Below are 19,644 nucleotides of genomic sequence, written 5' to 3'. Positions count from 1 at the left end.
GTGGAAGTGCGTCACAGGTTATTTTGCTTTATGACTTTGATTGCTGGTGCTTAATGGCTCTGAAAAACACCATCAGCAGCATCCCTGGAACTGGTAAGTGTGTCTGGATGCTGTGTGCGGCGGTGCGGACTCTCTGATGCGGCCGGGGGCTGCAGGCACGGTGCGGGGTTTCCTTGTACCGGGGTCCGCTCTCAGACGGCGGGGCAGCGGTGTGCCGAGCGCTGCGCGGCGGAAGGCTCCGGGCGCAGAACGCCGACTGCCAGGGGGCCCCTTCGGCTCTCAGCTCCCGGGGGTGCAGCAGGGCGATGTCCCAGCCCGGGGGCGATGTCCCAGCCCGGGGGCGGTGTCCCAGCCCGCGGCAGCTGTGCCGGGAGCGGGGCGGTGCCGCGGCTCCGGGCCAGGTGCGGCGGACACGGCCCCGCCCCCCGGCGCCGATTGGCGCTTTCGAAAGGAGCGGCCGGCGCGGCGGCGTGCGGCGCGCCGTGAGGGCACGGCGGAGCACGGCGCGGGACGGCACAGCGCGGCGGAGCGGTGGGTGTCACGGCAGCCCGTACCGGGGGGTGGCGGTAGCCCGGCCCGCGGGGGAGGTGCGGAGCGGCCGCGGGGCAGCGGCTCCGGTCTCGGCGCTGCGGCGGAGCCGCGCTCGCGTCCGTGCCTCGGGCGCGCAGCTCCGGAGCGGCGGCGCTCGGGGAGTCCCGCCTGTCTGCAGGGTCAGCGTGCGAACGCGCTGAGCGTCCCGCCTGCCGGTGAGCCCCAGGCAGAGCTCGGTGTTGGGCTGAGCCGGTCACTGGGATCGGCCCGGTCACCCGTCCAGCGGCAGCAGTTCCCATCCGGCGTCTCTGTCCTGTCATGGATGTCGGAAGGGAAGTGCCTCAGAAACTTACCCTGGGGAAGGGAGAGGGAGGAGGCTTTGCATAACAGCCTTCAAACCAGTCTCTCCTGTGCCCTACGCAGGCGTTTGGGGATGCAGTGCTGTTTCTGCAGGAAATTTGCCCCAGTGCTCTTGGCTAAAACACTCATTCATATTGCTTAATCAGCCGAAAAGTGTCTGGCTCCTTTCTTTGCTCAAAAGCTGGCCGTGTTCCAGGGATGCTGTGTGTCACCTTTGGCATAGTATCAGATCAAGACGTGGGAAAAACTACATGTATTCCTTTAGGAGCTATAAGGCCTAACTGGCCTATGCATTTGAAATTGTACTGGGTGGATCTTTCAGAATAAGACACGATTTTATATTGAAGTCATAATAAACTCCTCCTGTTTGTGGACAGCCAGCATCCTGCTGAACGGGCATCAAAAAATGCTCCCGTTCGTGTTGCTTTGCTGGAAGAAGTGTGGGGAAGAAATAGGAGGGAGAGAAGAGCTTGCCTGTGAACGTGAGGGAGAAGCTGGGGTAGTGTGTCTGGTGTTAACCAGCCTCTGCCCAAACTGGATGCTCCTGTGGGAAAGCAGCCGTCTGCATGTCTCCTGCAGAGATGCCAGCTGTTGAGATGAAGTGCTCCTCCCTGATTTCAAGTGGGTTTCTCTGCCCTGACAGGTGTATCCAGGGCCTTTGTTGCCATTTGGAAAGGGAGAGCGTGCTCACTTCCTCTGCTTGTGTGCACTTCATGGAGAGGTGTGGAAAGTCAGTCTCTGAGGAGAGCAGTCATCGTGCCTTAATGTAAGGATTTGGTTGCCACCTTAAAGCCCATGAGCTCGGACTGACTAGTCTGGTTCTTTCTCTTTTGTGCCTCTGAGGCCTCCCCAGGGAAGCAGAGCTCCTGCTGACTCAGTAATGAAACAAAAAGGCTCTGTAATTGCTGTAGTGATGGAGGGAGTAGCGCTCCGTTCAGTGGATGTCTCTAGTGCCTACCCCTTTTCTTCTGCATGTTAGCAGATGTGTCCATAAAAAAATCTTGACTATTCTGTAGTAGGTTTCAACAGATACTGACATGACAGCTTCTTTCATTTTGGTGTGTTTATAAACGTGGGTTTCAGTAGGTACTGTCAAGACTAATCCAGCTGCTCTGGGTTAGACTGTTGTGACTGCCTTTGGGTGATGATGGAATAGAAGATGATGCTATATATTTTAAATATAGGGTGAAGATGTAAAAGTGTTTCTATCCAAGTTTTTTTTAATGAGCCTATTAACCGGAGGCATTTTAATGAGCCTCCTGTGAATGCCTTTAAGTTCTACTTAAGCTAGGTTAATGGCTGCTTCATCAATGTTTCAGCTATCTGTAGGGTTGTGGATTTTGTTTGTTTGTTTATTTGTAAACTGTTCAGTCAAGTAAAATGGGATTTGGACTCGGTTCATCTTGTGCTACGGAATGGGTTGTAATTAGTGTAGCATGTCTTGCTGGTTGGGCCCCAGTGAGTGATCTATAAATCCTGATACAACTGATTCTAAGCAGGCTATCTCATGTAGCATCTAAGAGCATGTGTTAGCACCCTTAAGTATTTGTGTAAAATGCTTTAGTATTTGCTGACTCTGCTGTTTCTCACACTGTCTGGGGGCAAAGTGCTGGGCATCTCTGTGGAGAGCAGAGGCAAACTGTGGTCTCACAAGACTGTGGGTCATGTCCAGGGTGTGTCTGCACCCCCTTTCCCAAAGAATGCCTGTCCCTATGCCATGTGTCAATAGATAGGGATGTTTTTCTCATGTCTCTTACCTAGTGTTGATCCATAGCATTAGTCCCTCCCTGGAGGTTTGGCACTCAGCCAGCCAAAGGCAGTTCCTGCCTCTCCTGATATATCATTTGGGGCTGACCACCTGTCTCCCAGTAAATCAGTGTCCCTGTATTGATCCATCTGTAAGGTGTGGCTAGGTGACATCTCCTCTCCTTCCATCCCACAGAGCCATTGGCAGCAGAAGTACCAGCAGAAATGAGGTGTTTCCTGAGAGGGGGGTTGGTGGTGGGGGACCTCTACGCTTGCTGAGCTTGGAACTGGACTGGTTGCCCCCTGGTTGGGAAATTCTTGCAAGTTTCTGGTGTTTTCCTTAAGGGATGAAGCAGGGATGGAAAAATGGGGAGGAAACACCAGAAAGAAGGGGAAAAATTATTAAAATAATTGTTTCTGCTGTGATGGGCTTATTAAGTCTTTTGTCCCAAGGGACCTTGAGGGTATCAAGGTCTGCCTGGAAATGAGAATGGCGTGGCCTAAAGCTATGCGGGGGATGTGTTACAGTGTGCTTGTATTTTGGGGTCTTTTCTTCCACAAACCTCAGTGCCTGAACATCAAATGGCTGTTGAATGAGAGTTGGTAAAACTGGCATGTGTGGGAACTGATACAGTCCTATCTGGAGCTGCCAAAATTCAGTATCAAATACTTACTTCATTCATTATGTACAGCTTTTTGATGCAGGGAACCCAACTGGTTTTAGAAGAAGCCAGATTTGGTTATGACTCTGCCTGGTACTGCAGTATTCACCTCAACACAGCACCTTCTGCACATTTGCAGGCTGACTACTTGAAGGTGGCAGATCTGGGTCTTCTCATCCAGTGTCTCTCACAGTAAGTGATAATGCTACATTAATCTGTATTCCCTGCAATCTCTGAGCTGAGCTCTTTGGCATCTGAAAATGGGTAATTGTTACTATATTACTTTTTCAACTCAAAATTCATGCACTGTAGCCTGCATCATCAGAGGGGGTTTTTGTTAAGTGTTTTTCAGATGCCCTGATAATAAGTGAAGCCATTTGACTTTCTAGGGAACTCTGACATATGGGCTTACAAAATAACTTGTTTTAGAAGAGCAGGCCCTTGAAGTTCAAGTGCCACAATTTTTCTCAATCTCCTCTATTTTTTTTTTTGGCAAGACTGATTTTTGTTAGGCATGCCACTAAACTGCAGATGCTGAGCATTCCTGTGATAGCTGCAGTGTGAATATTTTGCTTTGTTCATGTTTTGAGTGCGCCCTGTGAATTAGGCTGCCTTTTGTTTTCCCTTGGCAGTTAATATGCTAGAGCTCTTGTTAGCCTATATGGAACTCCTTATTTTAATGAGACCAACTTCTCTACTGGCTGTTCTGCTGTTGTTTTATTTATTTTTTTTAATCAATGAAGCCTCTTACTGAGCTTCTCTTAGGACAATAGCTTTCTTATGCCAAAGGAAAATGTATTCCCCTGGACAAAGCTGTGGGAAGCATAACATGCTCATTAGTAATGCTTGGTATATACCCTTCCCTTCCCTTGTTCATTCATAGAAGGAAAAATGACATCAAGGAGAGGATGTCTCTCTTTTTCTTTTTTTTTCCTTCCCTAGAAATAAAAGGAAGGGGAAAGATATCACTTGGAGTGTCTCTGATAAGGTCTGAGAAGTGCTAGCAGTCCTGGTACAAGGAAGTGGCTTCACCTGAAACCAAACTGGTTGTTCTTTTGCCAGTCGTAGAGGTAAGTTGTTTGAAATGCCTGATACATGTGGTCCTACTTAGTGTGCGAGGTTTAAGGCAGGGGGAAGGAACAAGGGGGAGACAATGACACACACCATTGTGCTTTCTATGTAGGATGAAAGGGTGAGAATTTCTACAAGAACTGTGTTTTCTGTGATGAGCTATTCAGCCTTTTTGTCATAGGAAGGTCAGGTTGTGCAGGAAAGAAGGATGCCGTCTACATACAAAGCTTAAATATCTGGGACAGGAGAGGAAAGTTACTTATTTTTAAATGAAAACAGATGAGTTAAAAATGTCTGATAATGTCTGCAATCTGGTTTTCAGTTTAATCAGGAAGATGAAATTTTATTGCAGCTATTAAGTAACAGAGCAAATAAGTTGTTTTTAACAGGCTTCAAGACACAGATAGAAACTTTTTGACATTGGAAAGTACCACTGTGGAAAATTATTATGGAGAAATACCTTCTGTGTATGTGTATGCAGCCAACCTGGCAATGCTGCACATCTCTAGACCTGGAGCCTCCAGGGAAAGATTTACTAATCCTCAGCCCAGTGTAGAGCTTGTGCTGGATTTTCCCATGGTTGAAAGCATTGCTGGAAAATACAGTGTTGGCTTTGGGAGAGAAAGCATTGACCAGATTGTCTCTAAAACTTTCCTTAATGTTAATTTTGCCGGGGATTTATCCTGATAACTATATTGCTGCAAAAGTTTGCAGCATTCTGTTGAAAACTTAGTGTATGCATGCTGCCTGCAATGTCACAATCCCAACAGAGATTAATAAAAATATTGATTTCTTTCATGTATCTATGCAAGAACTCGATGATCTTTAAAGTCCCTTCCAACCCACAAGAGTCTTTAAGAATGTGTAAGAGAGAATCTTATTCTTCAAAATTATTTCTTTGCTTTAAGGTTTTCATGATCTTCCAAGTATTTAATGTAAACTCAGGGTGCATATATCTGTCTGCACACATGTACAGGATACAGCTGTGATAACTTAAAAAGAAAAATCAGTGCCAACAGTGTTAAATTCAATAATGGCTTGAAGTATGTGTATTGCTTTTTGGCAAAATAAATGCCATACAGCTCCTAAAAATCTGGCCAACTTTGGAGTATTGTTTATGCATACAGAGTTAGTTGCTACTTTGTGCTGTAATAACTGCACTTTTACCTAAGGGCAGAGAGCTGAAGTGTACTGAATACTGGATCAAAGCCTTACTACTAAGATATTTCCCTCTTTCCCCTTCTCTTCCTATAAGGCTTCTTCTTTTTTTTCCAAAACAGCACTGATGGGTTTCTCTCAGGATTTTCATGAAAGCAGGAGAGACTGTATTAAAAATCTTGTTTTTCCCCAGGAGGAGAAACTAATGTAAAGCAGGTGACCATGCAGAATGCAGTTCAGGTAAATGCCTTTTGAAGTGTTTGAATCCTGTATACATGTATAATAATTTTTTTTTAATGCAAAAGTCTACTCTGAAGCAGATGAAATACTAGATTCTCTAGTTACCTCTGATTAAAAAAAAAAAAGTAATACTTTTCCCTTTTACAAGGAGCAATGTGACAAGATGGATAACCCACTGTTATTATGAGATAGGTGACCCTTTCACTTCTTAGTGCTGTTAGGTAAGAAGGTTTTGAAGTCAAAGGCTGAGATTATTGAAAAATTTCCGTGACGATTAAGAAGCTTTTTTTAAAAAACCTTATATTCTATTTAATCATTTAAGTATAAATAAAATAAATGTATTTTATATACACACTGAACTGAAGGAAAATAGGTAAGAATACCGGAAAGAATACTGTCTTTGGAAACTTTTCTTCATGAAATTTCAGTGTGGTCCTTTTCTTGGCATGTAAGTTACCTGTCATTTAGAAATTATGCAGTCCTGAAGAGAAACACTAGATATTTGTGTTCAAGAAGTGTGTTTTGTCCTTGCATGGGAACATTTCCTCTTTTAATGTTACAATTTTTAATGATTTAAGCACAAAATGCCTCTGAAATGTTTGATCAAGAAATCGGTAGTCTGCAGTAAATGGTATGATAATTTGCAGATTTTGTAACTTAAAATGTGCTGAGTTAAAAAACCCCCAAGCATTTAATGCATGTTCTCGTTATTCTATATTCAGGAAAGTATGTAATTTTAAATCCAAAGAAGTTATGAGAACGAGTGCAATAGTACTTTGATGCAGGAGTTACTAACAAGAGCAGAACCATTTGATTGCTGTGTTGGTTTGCTGTATCTGCAGAAAGGGAAATGAACGCTTACTCTTTGAATAATAGTTCCTCAGTGTAATTCAGAACCACAAGTTTTTGTCATCTGACTGCAAATATTAGAGCTTCCTGTTTCAGCTTACTGAAATCTTGTGCAGGTGTGGTTTGGAGATGACCTTCCCCTGAGTCCCCGAAGTCCTCTGACTCCGAGACACGGGCCGGGTTTGGCAGATGTGTGCCTGTATGACCAATGGATCTCTGTGCGGCATGAAGCCTCTTTAGTGCCTATGCAAGAAGATCTCTCAATTTGGCTGTCTGGCTTGCTGGGTGAGCATAAAAATAAATCACTGTTGAATGAATTTCAAAGCACTTCCAATATTCTAGTCAGCACTGACACTTAATATCTATAGTACTATTAAGATCTGGTGTATTTGAGTTTGAATGGCTGGGAGAATTGCATTAAAGTGCATGCTTTGATTTCAGTTTTATTAGCTGCCACCTCTTAAGGGTTGCACAATTAATAATTCTAATTTATATTTCTGAATCTTGTTATTCTAATTAAAATCTAATTAAATGAATATTTTATTTTATTTTACTTAGGTGTTTCTACTCATTTTCAGTTTTTAACACTGGAATGCTGTTTGAGTTGCCTGTAAGTTCACGTGAAACTTCTTTACCTTTTGTGCAGTAAGTCTAATATTGACCTTCTTTTTCTTAAAGGAATGGAAGTCAAAGCAGAACAACTGCTAGAAGAACTTGATAATGGGGTACTGCTTTGCCAATTGATTGGTGTTCTTCAAAACACAGTTAAGAAATGTTGTAGCACAAATAACTTAAGGGTGAGTCATATAATGATTTTTAAAATGGGTATATAAAGTCTTAAATTTTAATAGTAGTTATAGGGAAAGCAGGTGAATGAGGCTTCCCAAAGAAGTGTTTTGTATGCTCTCTATCCAGAGACTGATTAACAACAAAGTGGCTTTGTACATTGATAAACTCATGCAACAAATTACTTGCTTTGCTAATCATATCCTAAGGTCTTTACTAGGTTTTTAGTTTGATTTCAGTAGAAGTCTTGCCAGCAGAAGGTCTAGTCCAAGTCTGGAGTTTGTTCCCCTGACATCAGTGTGGGTTGTTAATAAGATATCCATTGGCACTTAGTAGTATGTTTTATGCCAGAAAGTGGTGGCTGAACTCAAGTGTACAGGTCAGCCATAAAAATATCCAAACCTGGAGATGGGCTTCAGTGTTTTTATTGACAACCAATGCTTAGTTGAAATGTGAATCTCAAGCAAGTCTCTGTTACTTTAGAGTACAAAGGCTGCAGAACTAAGGATTGTTCACTCAGTGAGTGTTCACAGTGATAAGGTAGAATGCCTTCTATATTAGTGTAGCTTTTTTGATGGAATACATAGTGAGGTGGACACAGAAGAGTTACAACTGTTTCTGTACTCTGAATTTAGGGTGTATTTTCCTTTGCAAATATGCTTTGAAATCTGTTGGCAATGTTGATGTGCACAATGTACTTTTTGTTTTCTTCCCTTGCCAGAATTTTCCTATGAGAAAAGTTCCATGTAAGAAGGATGCTCCATCGGGATCTTTTTTTGCCAGAGATAATACAGCCAACTTTCTTAACTGGTGCAGGGCCATTGGAGTTGATGAGACTTATCTCTTTGAATCTGAAGGTTTAGGTAACTCTCTCTTTTTGTAAGATTTGCTTTGATCCCTGTGTGGATAGCTCCCTGGTCGGGGAGATGCCTTATGTATACACTTTTGAACCTTTTCTCTTGACTCTGCATGTCTCATGCAAACTATTAATGCTTTTATTTATCTTAAGGAAGTGTCCAAGTTAAAAAAAAAAATCAGTTCAGTGACTGCTATAACTTGCACGACGCTTTTCCAGACTTCTGAAAGTTGCTGTGTGGGATGAAGCAGGGACTGAGAGCTGTGCAACAAGATACCATGTTTTTCTTCACTAAAAAGAACCACTGAGAAACAGAGGAGGAAAGTGTGGTTTCTCTTTCTGTGTGTGGGAAGACCACAGGGCCATGGAGTCAACTCACAATGAGATCCTTTATTTGGTATTAGAGCTCGTTCTTGCAAAAATCCCTCAGAATAATACATTCATGATGGTTAAATTTGGTAATGATATTAGGGCATTGTGTCTGAAATGGCAACAGCCTGTTGGTAATTAACATTTACTTCAGGACCCACTTAACATGACTCTAAACCATTTGTATTTTCCCATTTAATAGGATAGTTATGAAAATAAATATTGCCAGCTCTGACTATGCCTGCCCCAGTGCACAATTGGTGCCTTATTAACAAACAGCTTCTAGACTGATACAGATGGAATAAATTTTTTTTGACTGCTAGTTAAGAGGATTGTACTTCCATCACATGATAAATAAGGAAGTGCTCTTCTACCAGTTATTATGTCAGTAAAAATTAATTAATACAAAACTTATTGTGTGTGGCAATATGTGGCAAGCCAAATACTGTTTTTTGTTGTTTGGCTTTTTTTTTTTTAACAAGCAAAATATCTGCCTGTCAGCAGAATAGCAAAAAAATTGAGAATTACCTTTGTTTTCACTAATCAAATTAATTTGTCACAATATTTACTGGGTTTTGAAGTCTTTGTTCCACTTACATGCTTGTTGTACTGGCCATGCATCTCCGCTGGATAAGTCATCTTTTAAAATAGTCAAGAAAACACCATCATTTAGATCTGTCTCATTTTGATTAACTACTGAGTGTATCTTTTTTCAGTGCCAGGAAATACAGATAAGTAGAACTGAGCTACAAGAATATTTTAAATTTTTTTTTTAGTTCCTTGTATGAATTGTATTGCTTAAACATATTAGTTCCTGTAAGTGGATGGGTAACTAGAACCTGTTCAGCTTCCCTGAGATAAGCAGACAGGATTTCCTAGTGCTGTGGCTTTCACTCATAGCAAAGAAGTGTTTTGAAGTCTGTAGCTCTTGACACAAGCTTGCTTTGTGGTGTAAGTATCTTCTGTGGGCCTTTTTGGCAGTTGAAATGAGCAGACTTGCAGCCTCCTAGATGAAACATTCTTTCCACTGATGGTTTCCATCAGACTTTCAAGCCATGCTTCATGAATGAAATAGGGGAAGGATAAGTTGACAATTGTCTTTTTCCCATCAGGTACATATAGCAACACCTCCTGAAAAGTGTAGATGACTGGGAAGGAAATAAATCAAGAGGCTCCAGAGACAGCAGAAAGGAAGAGTAGGAATCGTGGGGTGCCCTTTGACATCAAACCAAAACAAATGTCTTGATCTCTGCTAAGGGTATATTTGGATTTTTCCCTTTTGGATTCAGGCAAATTAAAACATTTCTGCTACATCTGGCAAATATGCACACACATTAAAAGATTAATTGACCTCTAGTAGCTTTTAGATTATGGCTGTGAAAACTTTCTATTCTGGATTTACCCTTCATAATCAGATCTTTTAAAAAGCAGACTTACAAACTGGAGTAGATGATATAAACAAGAAAATCTGACTTCATATCTGGCTTATACTTTAGGGAACACATTTAAAGCAAAGGCATTCTAAATATCAAATTGAACGTCAGAAAGATGTTGGATTTCATCTGTAAATATAGAGCTGGAACTTCTGAATTGGTGATAAGAAAAAAGATCTGTTGCTCACTGAACTGGTAACAGTCACCCAGATTGTTCTTTCCCAGCCAAGGTTTAAAACCACTCAGGTGACTGGCTGTGTAGCCATCCAGTTGTCAGCTAGGGCCCTAGCAGTGTATCCTCCTGCAGATGGTAACCTCCAGAGTGCATGTACCTAGCTGTGTCTGTAGGCATGAGCATGAACAGATGGGTGTATTTTCCTATTTGTAGTTGTTAAATGCTTTTCATCTTTAAGACTGCGATATTGCATTGGGGGGTAGGGAAGGGAAAGCATTGACATCTCTTTATTTCCCGTTCTCATCAAGAAGGAAGATCATAAAACATATTTCTCTTAGGAGGAAGAGTGGTTTCAGGAGTGCCAGTATGGGTTTAAAGATTTTACAGAATAGAAAATTAGAGTTGTAAAGCATGTAGTGCTTTATCAGTGATAATGTACATTGCCTCTGAGTAGGGTAATGGGCAATTTATAGTCATGGATACCTTATTTTCCCTTCTCTTGGCTGTACCTAATTGCATAGACCTCCTGCAATAAATATGAACTATAACTCCTCTTTATTCTCTTCCCTTTTAGTGTTGCACAAGGATCCAAGACAAGTATATCTTTGTCTGCTGGAAATTGGGCGCATTGTATCCGGGTACGTGATCCACATGTGCTCCTAATGAGAAATTGAGGATGCATCCTACTAAGTAAAAGCTAAGACAAAGTTAAGACATTATCTGCAGTTGTTAAGTGCAACACAGTGGATGTTAATTCTGTGCAGAAAGCAATGAGTAGCTTTTCTAGGACCATCATACAATATGAATGGTTTTTCGAGTATTTGTCAGACTTCCCATGGAGAGGTGCTGTTCCATGCTGCATTCTATAGCTGTGTGTTTAAATGATACGTTCAGCTTATGTGTACCTCTTGGAAGAACTCACTGAGCATTAAATATGATTTTAAGGGTTTAAATTTTTCAGCTTTCTGGGAGGTATTTCTTTATTCTCTAAATTTAGGCTTTTAATTTATTTCAAGTGCAGAGCTGGAAGCTTTAAGATAGTCTGTCTATATTGGATGTGACCTCAATTGTGTAGTTTTGGCAGTATTTTTACTGCATCCTCTGGTAACACCAAGGCTACCTTAGGAAGGGCTTCTGCTTGAAACTCAGAGATGCTCCTTCTCTTTGGATTATCAAGGCAATTATTCCTCTGACTGATTCAGATGTCCCTGTCTTTCAAGCCACTTATAATCTTGCAAGTTTGTTATCATCAGTTTCTTTTTGTTTTCTTTAGTAAATTAGTAATTAAACTCTGCTTTGGTATTTAAGGTATGGAGTTGAACCTCCTGTACTTGTAAAACTAGAGAAGGAAATTGAGCTAGAAGAAACCCTGCTGATGACCTCTGGGCCACCATCACCCATTAGCACACCAAAGTCATGTTGTCACCATGGGGAGCTACACGAGGCAGTAAGTGCTACTTGCCTAGTGTGATATGGGCTTTAAATTAAGCTCTTAAGTTTCGTGCTTGTATGATCTGACTCAGTAAGCACAGGCTGGTTTTCATCTAATATGTGGAAGCCTCCTCAAACAGAAAACAGAAGGGTATGCACCTCTTTTTAGGAATTTGTTTTGTTTTGAAAATGTAAATAAAATGCTGTTCTATATATTTTGGAGTGCATATCACCTACACTGATTTCCTTTCCCCTCTTCCTTTTCATTGCTTCTTTGAGTATAAGAAATGCTCTCATTCAATTTTTCTGGTATGTCAATATTCTACAACTGCAATGTTTCTTTTCAATTTGATCTTTTCATAAATCTTCATCAAATGTTAAAGTAGGCTGTGATGAAAATCTTTTGAAAAAAGATTTTAAATCAAACCTCTGTAGCAGTACCAATTTGAAATTAATATGTATGCAGAAAAGGAAATTATTTGTACAGCTTGTGAACTGGTCCAAAGGAAATTATGAACTATTTTCCTATTCTGTTTAAAAATTTATTTGTTTTTAAAGGTCCTCTGTGTTTTCATGTAAAAATTCTGTTTCTTTGGGAATGTCAGCCACCAGATCCTTGCTCTCTCTGAAAACTCACTATTTGTCCTTTTTGGCAATAGTCTTGACCTTCCAATTTTTTACATTTCTAAGAGGCAGATCTTCTCTAACCCAGCACGTATTTGGGGACTCCTTTTCTCCTTTTTTTCAGTGGTTGCCTTCTTGGGTCTTCCTTCTTAATAGAAACTTAACTGAAAGATGGTTAAATTCATGCTTCTGTCAAAATACTAACAAATGCTTTCAATTTTAATAACTAGGTAAAACATATAGCAGAAGATCCTCCCTGCAGTTGTTCCCATCGATTTTCAATTGAATACTTATCAGAGGGACGTTATAGGCTGGGAGATAAAATACTCTTCATACGAGTAAGTAGTTTTTTAGAACTCCAATTTATATTTATACTGGGGAGAGAAATGCTTTTAAGTGAAATACCTCATTTTTATGGAGTTGTTTTAGAATTACAGAATTATTTAGGTTGGGACAAGTTGTCATGCAACCCCTATTCTAAATAGCTGTAGTTACTCCATTCTTTACATCTTTGATCTACCAACATTGATTTTACAACCACACTAAACTAAGTTAATGCTTATCTGTGGTGTCTCTAAAATTTCAGTAATGACTTGCAGCATAAATAAGGGTAATGCCACAGAATTTCCTGAGAACATTGCTTGTTCAAAACCTGGGCTCTTGGGGTTTATAATTTGTGGGGTAGTTGAGTGTAGGAACCCAGAGTGCTGAGAATATTTCTCTGCCTGTTTTTAAGGGTTCTTAGTCCCCTGAACAGCACTGTTTTAGCCTCCAACCTTAGAAAAAATTACCAACGATCAGACAAGAACTAGAAAATACAGTGGTGTGAATTAGGTTATAGACTACTATGTAAGATTGTCACAGGGTGAAAAATTTAGAGGTTTTGGGCTTCTCTTTGTACTAAATAGAGAAGAGTAAAAAATATCAAAATGGAGGATTGTTGTTGTTCTCTAAACCATCTTCTCCTTCTTCTACTACTTCATGTTCTGCAGTAAAAGTAGTTTGGAATGATTGGATAGAGAATTCTGCAGTTCCTGCCCATGTTACTGAATAATTGGTAGGAAAGTGAAAATAATATACGTTTTTAGTAACTATTGGTTAAATTATCTTTAAAAGGCTGTGTAAATCTTGATAATTAGAGACTTCACTCCTGCTTTCTGTGCTCTATGCTGTACCTGGGTCACGCTAGTGGCTCTGTTCCTCTGATAAGACTTAACAAACAACTATCCGGCAGCACTGAAACTCAAGGAAAAGTCTTGGTTTATCTTTGAAACTCCTTGCAAGGACTTTTAGAAAATTCTCTCCCATCAGGAGGGATTTGATTTATGGCATGGTTCAGTGTCAGTTGAGTACTCCCATCAGCAGTCATAAGAGGTTGTGTTACGAGGACATCCATAATTTAAATTGAACCCATGTCCAGAACTCTGTATACTAAACAAAGATTCTTACAGAATGGTTAAAATGTCTTCTGTAAAGATGCTTCCATTATTTCCTGACACAGAATTACTGTCTCTGCAGGAGAAGCTATGTAATAAAATAATTGGGAAGCAGAAACCTTGTTTATCACATCATTTCTCTGTTTTAAAATGTTTCTCTGTAAGAAAGGAGGTGTTATTTTTAGTCTATTTCAATAGGTGGTAATGCAAGATGAAGAAAAATAAAACAAGATAAAGATGTCTCTTGTTCTTCTGCTCCCACCCCCTCTTCTCCCATTCTCAGATGCTACATGGCAAGCATGTGATGGTACGTGTTGGTGGAGGCTGGGACACTCTTCAAGGTTTTCTTCTCAAATATGATCCATGCCGAGTGCTTCAGTTTGCAACTCTGGAACAAAAAATCCTGGCATTTCAGAAAGGGGTCACCAGTGGCAGTGTCCCCAGCTCGTCAGCCAGAAATCAAGAGCCTCCTGTTATGAATCCAATGTCAGCTGTCAATATGTTTCAAAAGCAGCCATCAAAACCTCCTGCTCCTGTTTTAGGTCTTGGGGCCAGTGCCAAGAAGGCTTTATCTAAATGCCCTCAGTCCCCTGCGCTGGCATCACCAAGAGTGCCAGTGACCCCATCTTCCACTGCCAAGTCATCGACAGTCAGGTCCAAATTACAAGGGTCTTCAGCGACAGGTGTGCAGTCTTCTTTCAAACCATTAGCTGGCACCTCAAAGAAGCTGGAGTCTCCTGCATGCAACTCACCAGCTTCCACTCCTTCACAGGCTGGAAGCAAAAGTTCTTCATGTGCAGGAACAAGAACAGCTCTTGTTCCCTCTGAAATATTGCACAAACGTATTCAGTCCCCCAATGCTACCAAGGTGAAATTTGCCATGCCTTGGGGTTCCCCAGCGCCTGCACTCCACCCTGCCCTCTCACCCTCTAAAAAACAACCATCTCTCCTGTCTGGGACAGCTGGAACAACGACTTCAAAGCAGAAGTGTGTCCCTGCTAAATGCAAACCTGTATCTGCCACTAAAACCAAAGCAAATTCAGTCGCTCCCAGGGGTGCTCGGCTGCCAGTTACAAATCTGCGTGCTGTTGCCAAGTTTGCACATTCTCAGCAGCTCCTTGCAAAACCTCCTGAAAATGATATTCAGATCTCAGGTGCTAGGTCTCAGCATCCTCAAAAAGTCCCACAAACAACTTCTCACCTAGCAAGGAACTTGAAAACTGCTTCAGACCTAAAACTATCTGCTTCTGCACCTTCCCTCACAGTTAGCAAAGCATCAAAGTCACCACCTTCATTGTTACCTACAAGCAAAAATGTGTCATCAGCTGGCAGTAAGCAGCCAAATGCCAGTAATCCCCCTCAGGCTGCACCCTCTTTAGCCAAACCTGCTGAACGCACGCCTTTATCTGTTGTACGGCTTCCTCAAACTTCAGCCAAAGCAGCAGTGGCCAAAAAGCCAGCACAGCCTTCCACAAAAGGTCAGCATTCAACCAAAAACTTGCAAACGAGCAAAAGCTCAGCCCCAGCCAAGAAGCCGCTCCCAAAGGAGCAGGTGTACAACAAAGGAACAGCTGGTGTGTCAAAAGTTCCTCTTCTGAAGAGCAGGCAAGATGATCACTATTTTGTTATGACAGGGAGTAAAAAGCCCAGAAAGTAAACTAATTTGTTACTTTCTGTGGAAGTCTCTGTTTTGTTCAAAGGGGCCTCTTCTGCTTCACTGAGGGCAAGGAAAAAAAGTTAAATAACACTACATTTAATAAGAAATTTTGGTATAACCTGCCTTTTGCTGCCTAACTTACTCTAAGAGCTGTGTTTATTTTGCGGTTTAGAAACTTCTGTTTGGACATGTTTAGAAGTGAGCTTGCTCGCTCTGTAGCGCTGTGGAGTAGCAAATATCCTTGACCTGCTGTAGAAAAGAGTGGGAGAGGAAAGGGGAGTTAAGGCTGCTGCTTTTGCTGCTGCTCATTTTCAAGGGAGTGGAGCCTGCCTGAGAAACATCTATCCAGGACAGAACCTTGGTGACTCTGGTGGTTCTGACACATCTACACTGAGGTGTGTGGCAAGCAACAGAGCCGTGCACAAGCTGTAAAATTTCTAATACCTCAAACAAAACTGTGGGTTTTAGTTCACTGGTATCCCAGAACCCAAATCTGGGTCACATGTTTAAGAAGCGAAAGAAATTTCTAGTCCTGTTTTGATTTGACAGATGCTGTTATCAGTGTTCACTGTGCCCCCCCCTCCCCCATATGCCTTAAAGTGGATTCAGCTCGCTTGGAAGTGGAGCTTGGTTTGTTTTAAATTGTAATCATGGCCTTGATTTCTCACTTTTGTTGTGCCTTAGCCTCTCAAATTTAGAACAGAACTCTTCAGTGAGCAATATTGCCTTTAAAACCCAGGGCAGATAACCTTGCTTAGTCCATGTTCAAATCTGACTGTAAGTGAGCCCAAGCTTTCCTAGAAAGCTCTTGCTGCATGGAGAGATGCTCCTGAGTTCCTGGGAAAACAGTTTCCCCTGGGCTGGAGCCCCATACCAGCTCCTTCTCCTGGGCTGGAGCCCCAAAACAGCTCCTGCTGCAGCAACACTGAGCTGTAAGCACTGACCTGCTCTAGCAGAGCTTTACTGCTCTGCAGGAGTGGCCTTTGCATGTAAGACTGAATTGCTAAATGCTTTTTTCAGTGCTACAGGTTAATTTTTGTGGGCACTCTAGTCTGCAGTGGCCTTTCTTGTTTTATTTACGGAGACCTCTTTCCTGGCTCTCCTCTGTCGCTCTCTGGAGTGAGAAGTAGTTTCCCCAAAGAGGAATGTAGGACTGCGTTTGCCTTTAAGCATCTTAAAGTGCCAGAAAGCTATGCACTGTTTGCACTCAGCTCCTGAAATCTTTCAGTGGCTTGAACATCTGTGGTGCTCACCACCTTTACCCTTAAGAGAAGTGAGCTTCATGATAGATTGAAAACTACTGTCTTTGGGACTAATGCTGTTTGAGTTGTTTTTGGGTTTAATGAACAGCTGTCCCTACAGACATTGAGGAGCTCTGAAGGTCTGTGAAGAGACACTGATGATTTCCACAGACCATCACTTCTGCCCTCCCTTCCCAGTCTATATATGGGGAGGAGTGGGTGTGTCTGCCATAGAGGCTCCTGGATGGTGGGACAGGGAAGTCTTTTTAAAGGGAGAAGAATTCCATGGAATATGTAATTTCTGTTGTTATGGGGTTTTATTTTTGATTTTTTTTTTTCCCCCGGAATAGAGTAAGCAAGTATCGTAAACTGCATTCTCATGCGCTGTGGCAGAGTCATAGAGCTGCCTTTCTGAGCACCTTGTTAGCTTATTTTATTTAATTTATGATTCTATTTATGCATATCTACTGTACAATACTGCTCACAACCTGCTGGGAGTAAGCAGTAGATGCCAGTATCCAAACTGTAGGAGGAAAACATCAATTTTGATAACGTGGACACAGGTCCCACAAGATCACATACAAAGCTGTATGTTTGGGGAAGGCCTTGGGCTTGCTTGTTTTTTAAGTACACTGGTCAAAGCCTCTGCTACAATGTTAGGCAGAGTATTGACTATAGTGGATTGCTGTCAGGTTTGATAAATCTGGCACAGGGTTTCATATGCTGAAAGCATTTTACAGTAGATGACTTGCTTTTGACTTTTGGGCTTCCAAATGGTGAGTTACATGGGATATATCTCATGCAGATTAATAGCTGATTCTTGGGGTCTCTTTCTGTAATGGTCTGGAAGAGATGGAGTTACCTTTCTTCATAGCATTGCATATGGGGCTGTGTCTTAGATTTAAAATCTAAAATAACCCACTCATGTTTTGGCTGTTGCTGAACAGCCCTTGCCAGGGTCAAGTCTTTCTTTTTCCTGCTCTGCCCCCACAGTGAGTAGGCAAGTGATTGGGAGTGACATGGCTGGGAACTGAGCAACCTGAATGGGCCAAAGGGCTATTCCATATCATAGAGCATCACCTGAACAATAAAAAGAAGGAAGAGGTAGAGAAAGAAGGGGGTGCAGGTTGTGTGGCTTCTGAGGTGGCTGTTTGCCAGCTGGCTGGGCATCAGTCTGTCTGTGGGTGGTAGTGAGGGATTGCCTTTGCATCACTTGGTGGTTTACTTTTCATCTTTCCTTCATTCATTAAACTCTTTATCTCAGCCACCGAGTTTTGCTTTTGCTGCTCCTCTCTCCTTATCTTGCCGGGGATGGAGGAGAGATAAGGAGAGTGAACAGCTGCACAGGCACTTGGCTGCTGGGTGGGGTCAACCCACAGCACCTTTTAAACCCTTTACAAGGTTTTTAGCAGCAATTTAAAGACTGAGGCTCTTGGATCTCAATGTAGGGCAACTTTAACATCTACCTTTTTGAACTACAGAGAAAATTAAGCAAATGACTTCATCTTTGTGATTTATTATGTCATGTAATAGACTGAATTTTAAAGTTCAAAATGAAATAAAAATGCATAAGCTGTTGCAGTTGAAACCTTAATCAGCTAATCTAAAGATCTCACCCATTACACATGGGTAGACTTGGTTTTGTTTTATTATAAAAACAGTGTATTTATGCATGATCCAACTTCTGTGAAAATTGCAGTCACCAACTGCATAACTGCATTCTAACTGCGTCATGGAACACAAGGTGAGCCAAGAATAAGGGCTAACAAAGTACCTCCTAATGGAAATACATACTGTTTTTGCAATGTTTATGTTGTCAAATAGCAAGTCTAATCTTCAGTTTATATTACTTTTTGTGAGGGAAAGATAATTTGGAGAAAGAATCTGACTGAATTCTCCATGTGATATCGATGTTCTCTGTATGAGTACTTATTTAAAATAAACAAACACTGCACCTTTTAATGTGCACACGTGTTTTTTCTCCTGACATCTTTTTGTGGGGAGGGAAAGAGAATGCATTTCAGAAGGCTCACATTTTCTCTCTACCACCACACAAACAGTAGCTTCCATCTCAGGCATAAATAGCTGCGTCTAACCCATTGCTTTGTTTGGAGTTTAAGACATTTTGACTCTGATCCTGGTCTCAGTGTGACTGATTGTGTAGAAGGGGCTTCCTACTCTTTCCTAGCTGACAGTGAGCCTAATTGTTTCAGATATACCTCTGAAAGTTGTATTTGCAGCTCTACTTGAAATATAAAGCACTTTCATGCCAATATTTGTCATGCTTATATCTTGTCAACAAACTTAAGACCTATCTCTGTGTCTGTTGCCATTAATGACAGAAATTTAATTAGTTTTGTTGAGAAGAGAATTGGGTGTTCTCACTGGAGCCACTTAATTAACTTTTTTTTTTTCCCTTCCCTATTTTGATTTTTTTTAAAACTCTTTTAATGCCTGCCTTTCTCTGCCTGTTCCCAAGTGTCTTAGTTCCTGCCAGTCTGATGCTGGTGCCCAATCACATGGATAGACTTACCCTTCCACTGCAGCTCTGTCTAGTAAGCACATTCTTGTGGCATCTGCCATCCTTGTTCCTACAGGACCAAGCTCTGCAGAGGTGTTGCAGCTTTTTTTTTTTTTAAGAGATGCTGTTACAGCTGGCCAATAAAATGCAAAGGCAGTCCAAGATTTTCTCAGGTAAGTATCCTAACCCTATTTTATATATCCTAATCATATATATAATAGATATATATGGACAGTTTTCCTTCTAAAATTTCAAACAGCCATAGCTTTGAACATCAAACTATGCAGCTCCTTCTCTTTTTCTCTACAGGGAAACTGAAATCTGTTTGTTAGATGACTGAGTGCTGTGGGGCCCTCTGGTGTCTATTAATTTTATAGAGACTACTCTGGCAATGTAATCCCCTTAGGTTCTCTAGAAATGCACAGGCAAAACTTTCCTCTTTGATTCAAATAAAACTTTTAGCTAACAAAATCCAGACTTGGCATGAAATAAATAATG

General features: G+C 41.5%; 1 protein-coding gene across 3 annotated transcripts; it reads left to right on the top strand.

The window, feature by feature from the left end:
* The first annotated feature begins 463 nt into the window (after positions 1-463).
* On the top strand, positions 464-18,591 carry GAS2L3 (growth arrest specific 2 like 3). Of its 3 annotated transcripts, none has more exons than XM_032107189.1 (11): positions 464-531; positions 3,330-3,491; positions 4,242-4,369; positions 5,722-5,768; positions 6,734-6,902; positions 7,296-7,414; positions 8,125-8,266; positions 10,811-10,874; positions 11,545-11,683; positions 12,522-12,629; positions 14,011-18,591. In XM_032107189.1, the coding sequence occupies exons 4-11, from the start codon at positions 5,751-5,753 to the stop codon at positions 15,382-15,384; spliced, it is 2,133 nt and encodes a 710-aa protein (XP_031963080.1). In that variant the 5' UTR covers positions 464-531; positions 3,330-3,491; positions 4,242-4,369; positions 5,722-5,750; the 3' UTR covers positions 15,385-18,591. The 3 variants fall into 3 exon arrangements, with proteins under 3 accessions (XP_031963080.1, XP_031963082.1, XP_031963081.1); XM_032107191.1 differs by having other exon boundaries at positions 513-531; positions 3,343-3,491; XM_032107190.1 differs by lacking the exon at positions 464-531 and adding an exon at positions 934-1,657.
* Positions 18,592-19,644: the final 1,053 nt, after the last annotated feature.

The sequence above is a fragment of the Corvus moneduloides genome, chromosome 4 (genome assembly GCF_009650955.1).
Source record: "Corvus moneduloides isolate bCorMon1 chromosome 4, bCorMon1.pri, whole genome shotgun sequence".
Classification (NCBI taxonomy): Eukaryota; Metazoa; Chordata; class Aves; order Passeriformes; family Corvidae; genus Corvus; species Corvus moneduloides.
This window is presented reverse-complemented; position numbering and strand designations above follow the sequence as displayed.